Source organism: Buceros rhinoceros, unplaced genomic scaffold (assembly GCF_000710305.1).
Source record: "Buceros rhinoceros silvestris isolate BGI_N320 unplaced genomic scaffold, ASM71030v1 scaffold37771, whole genome shotgun sequence".
Classification (NCBI taxonomy): domain Eukaryota; kingdom Metazoa; phylum Chordata; class Aves; order Bucerotiformes; family Bucerotidae; genus Buceros; species Buceros rhinoceros.
In genome coordinates this window covers 35,906-40,094 of record NW_010393170.1, presented here as the reverse complement: position 1 = coordinate 40,094, position 4,189 = coordinate 35,906, and the positions used below count along the sequence as shown (strand labels likewise).

The window sequence follows — 4,189 nt, the reverse complement described above, 5'->3', positions numbered from 1 at the left end:
GCCGGGCCGGGCCGGGCCGGGCCGGGCTTGCTCCCGACCCCGCCCCCGCTGCGGCATTTCGCCACGGTCTGCGGCGGAGTGTCCTTCCCCGACCGCCCTGGAAAAAGAAGGGCTCGCCTCTGTCTGTGTGTGCGTACATACCTCTGTGTACGTATATAACTGCGTTTATGGCTGTGTATCCGTATCGCTGTGCGTGTGTGCGTAAATGCATGTACGGGGATTTTTATTTGTTACACACACGTGTGTACGTGTATACACGACGAAGGCAGAGTACAGCCCTGCAAGAGCCCAGGGCGCGCCTGTGCAGCGAGCAGAGCTGCGGGTGCCAGTCCCGGAGGAAAGCGGTCCTGGATCATGCCCGCGGGCAGGGGTTGAAGCACCAAGGGCTCCTGCTCCCCTCTGTCTTCCCCGAGGAGATGGAGAGGTGAAACGCACTGTGCTGTGGTGAAAATGACTCTGTGCATGTGCTTCTTACAGATGCGCCTGTCCGAGCACTGTGATCCCCGTGCTTTAAAATCATCCAGCTTGAAGGACCTGTGATGAGTTTGAAATTTGGACCATTTTGGACTATTTGAAGGACTCCCTGTATGAGATGTCTGCATCCTCTTGAGCTTCCCTCTCTCCCACCGTGGCATCTTGCACCTCTGGTTAAACCTGTTGTTCAGGTACTGTTAAAAAATATTCAAATGTTGCAAGATGAAATCCCCTAATCCCAAAAAGGCAGAACCAGTCAGTACTGAGGCTGAATGCCTTTTGGAACAACGTCCGTTTAAATTCTGTCTGATCCTAAATGTGTAAGACCCCGAGCAGAACAGATGATTACATCTCATGAAGTCTCTCTTCAGTACTGAGCATTCATGTCACTGTCCCCTTCATGGCTGAAGGCAAAAGAAAAGGTGTCTCCCCATAGAGGGGCATGTCATTTTGGAACATGATTTCACCCCACAGTACAACCTTGTAGGCTTGTAATGGTCTGGAAGAGAGCGAAGGGTTTTCCAGGTTTCAGAGTTATCTCCACACTGCCTGTAGCTCTCAGCTTGTAGTATGGGAAGATGGACAGATTTCTTTATAAGCAGTGGCCTCAGAGTTGTTCACAGGTGGGATAGGTCAGCCTGTCTCAGCCTTTTCATCAAATCTTAATTACTTTTGGTTAAAAAGAGGATAATAAGTCAACAGAGGTACTGCAGGTTAGGATTAAATAACATTTACTACAAGGAAAGTGTAAAAGATTCCTGGAGTACTAAGTGTTGTTACTACAAATGCAGCTTTTAACAATCTGGGAAAAAACAGCCCACTTTAATATATATATGGCTGTATAAACTTACAGACCCTTGTAAAATGAATTTTGGCCCTGAAAACACAGATTGAACCATATAGCTAGAGATTATATAGAGATTAAGAAACTGCTGGGAGTTACAAGATCAGTATGTGTAGTTACAAGAGTGTTGGTAACTGAGGGTATCAGAAAACTTTGGTTAGAATTAGATTTCTGGTACTCATGATGGCTTCCTGCCTCCTCTCCGTAAAACGTGTTAAAGCTGTGTTTTTCCTGCCGTATATGATTATGCCATATTTTATTTACACAGATATGTCTGTGTTTATATTAACTGTCAAGGGGCTGTCCAAGGTTGGCATCTCATATTAGAAACCCCGTGTTTTCTGTCAGTGATGACTCAAAGCCAATTCAGCCCACTTGAGGAGGGGGAAAAAACTATTCCGTGTTTTCTACTTCTCAGCTTCCATACCTCTGCTTCCAGACAGCTCGGAAATGTTCTCCGAGCCGTTGTGCCTTTACAGAACACAGATATAGGGCTACACATTTATTTACAGATATGCAGTATGAAAGGTTATAAATAATGTTAGAACTTCTGATATTCAAAAGTATTTAGAGCCTTTTACATTTTATTCAGTAGCTCAGTCTAGGGCTGAGTAGGATGAGACTTCAGTATTAGAAGGATGTCTCTAAATCTTCTATGAAGTGCGTGTGGGAACCTGGACAAATCACCTGCAAAAATAGCTCCTTCCTTGGGTTTGACATAACTGATACAACATTAAGCAGTGTAAGACTATTTGCCAGGTATCTGTCCTGTGCCCTGATGCTGATGCCGATTCTGTGTTCTTCTTTGGGTTTGAATTAACCTGGTTTTAAGAAGGTATTGTGTCTGATGTTGTTCCCTTAAAAGGGAACTCGAAAGCAGAGATTTAAATAACTAAAGAACATCTTCCCTTGTTCTAGAAAAAGTTCTTGAAGCAAATACAACTTCAATGCCTTTTCATTTCCTGCTCCAGACTTTACTTTCTTCACGATGCGTGGAGCAGGAACGTGTGATCGTTTGTACATGCACCTATTATTTATGACCATTGTTGGAGTCTGCTGATGGCATTGTGGTTTAGAAGGAACAGGTTGCTTATTTAAAAGAGTATTGTCATGACTCAACTATATTTTTCCATTAAAAAACATTTTTCTTTTTTCCCTTCCTCTCAGTTTTGCTTTACAAAGTTTCTTCAGGGAAAAAAAAAAAGTTTCTACAGAAGATGAAGTGTCTGTCGATTCACGCAACACATGAAGAGCTGCTGTGGTAGCTGTCCTCGAGGTCTTTGCCAGAAGAAGTCCTCACACAGCGGTCCCCTCCTTGTGACTGCCACATACCACTAAAGGGATCGGGCTGGTTCCTGCCCTGCTTGGAGACCTGTCTGTGCGCGTTTCCACTTGCCAGTTGAAAGTTGTTTCCCCACAAGAAACAGATGCAAGTTTGAGGTGCTCTTTCAGAGAAGCCAGTGCTTCGTGCCAGCCATGTCGCTAGCTGGATGGGTTCCACAGCCCGCTGACTCCGCGGGCCTTTGTCAGTAGTCCCGCCCGGATTTGTTGACCTACGTTAATGTTGAGCGTGTTGTGTTTTAAGGTCTTGAGGAAAATGCAGAGACGGCATAGCAGCAACACTGACAGCGTTCCTCCTGAGAGGTAAATCTCCTTCCTGTTTTCCCCCTGTTTTCCTCTCCAGAGGGGAACATCATGTTTTAGAAGATGAAAGCTCAGTGCTGAGGAGGGCATATACTTCTGTGCACATAGTGTGGCCAGGCTTTCTGCTCGAGGTTGGAGAGAGATTTACTTTTCTCCTTCATGTCAGCTATTGACTGCTGCCAGCTACAGCATTTCAGGTTCGTGATCCAGTATGGCTCCTATGGAGACAGTTGGCTTAGCACAGGCAGGACGATTTGGAACTCTGGAAGAGCGATAGATGGCACAGTCCTGTGGGAATCCTGAGCACTGTGGGTCTGAAAGGATCGATCTGTGTCAGCAGAGACCGTTTATACTTCTCTTAGTAAGGTGTTAAAAACTCTGCTGGTCAGAAGCTGCCAACTACTATGACTTTGTTATAAAGATTTGGGGTGATTGTTTACGTCATCCTAGAATCTGTATGTAACTTCATGTCTCTGAGTATTCAGCAGTAGAGTACCTCTGATTCATTTCTGTCACTGTAACATCAGCAGGGGAGGCTCGCCACTGTTGTTGTTCTGCTGCTAAATATTCCCTTGTGCTTTCCCAGGGTTAGAGCTTCTTTTTTTTTTTTCTCTAAAGAAGAGGCTAATCTAATTAAGTCAAAGATGGAACTAACAAATTTTATTGCTCTGGCTGAGCTGAGAATTTCAAGTGAAAGATAATTACTAAGTATTTCTTAGTGATTTTGCAAGTAGAGGCAAAGCTTGATGTCATGACTACTTCTAGCGTGCCACCATTCTTAATTTCAGGGGAAAAGAAAGCCATCTTCATCTTTTTATGCATGATACTGCTCAGGCCTCAATGCAGTCTGTGGATTTTATATCAGCAGGCAAGACTGGGGGGTTGAGAAGTGCCTAAGGTGTTGTATGGGCCCTCTCATCTGCAATGCAGAGCTCTCTGAGTCTGTACAAACTTGTAAGGCACTGCAGGATCTGTTTGAATGGTTAAAATGTATTCCAGATAGGTGTCTCTTATTGAGTGCAAAAGCAGAGTAATGTCAGTTGTTTTTTATAAATGCATCTTTTTTTTTTACAGAGTAAATACATATTGTCAGTAACCACAGCTGACGGTTTTCTAACTACTGAGTGAAATGCTGTTGCCACTGCTCTTCATTTCTGTTAACTTCAGCCGACTCACAAATTCATCTGTGTTTATTTGTTTTTAACTATGTCCCTGATTAATTCCTTC

At 44.1% G+C, this 4,189-nt stretch overlaps 1 protein-coding gene across 1 annotated transcript in view; it reads left to right on the top strand.

The window, feature by feature from the left end:
• The first annotated feature begins 2,879 nt into the window (after positions 1 to 2,879).
• The window catches only part of RNFT2 (ring finger protein, transmembrane 2), a 25,605-nt gene continuing 24,295 nt past the window's right edge, over positions 2,880 to 4,189 (top strand). The window contains exon 1 of the mRNA XM_010144765.1: positions 2,880 to 2,962. Within this exon, the coding sequence (XP_010143067.1) occupies positions 2,880 to 2,962 (83 nt within the window). The remainder of the gene's footprint in view (positions 2,963 to 4,189) is intronic.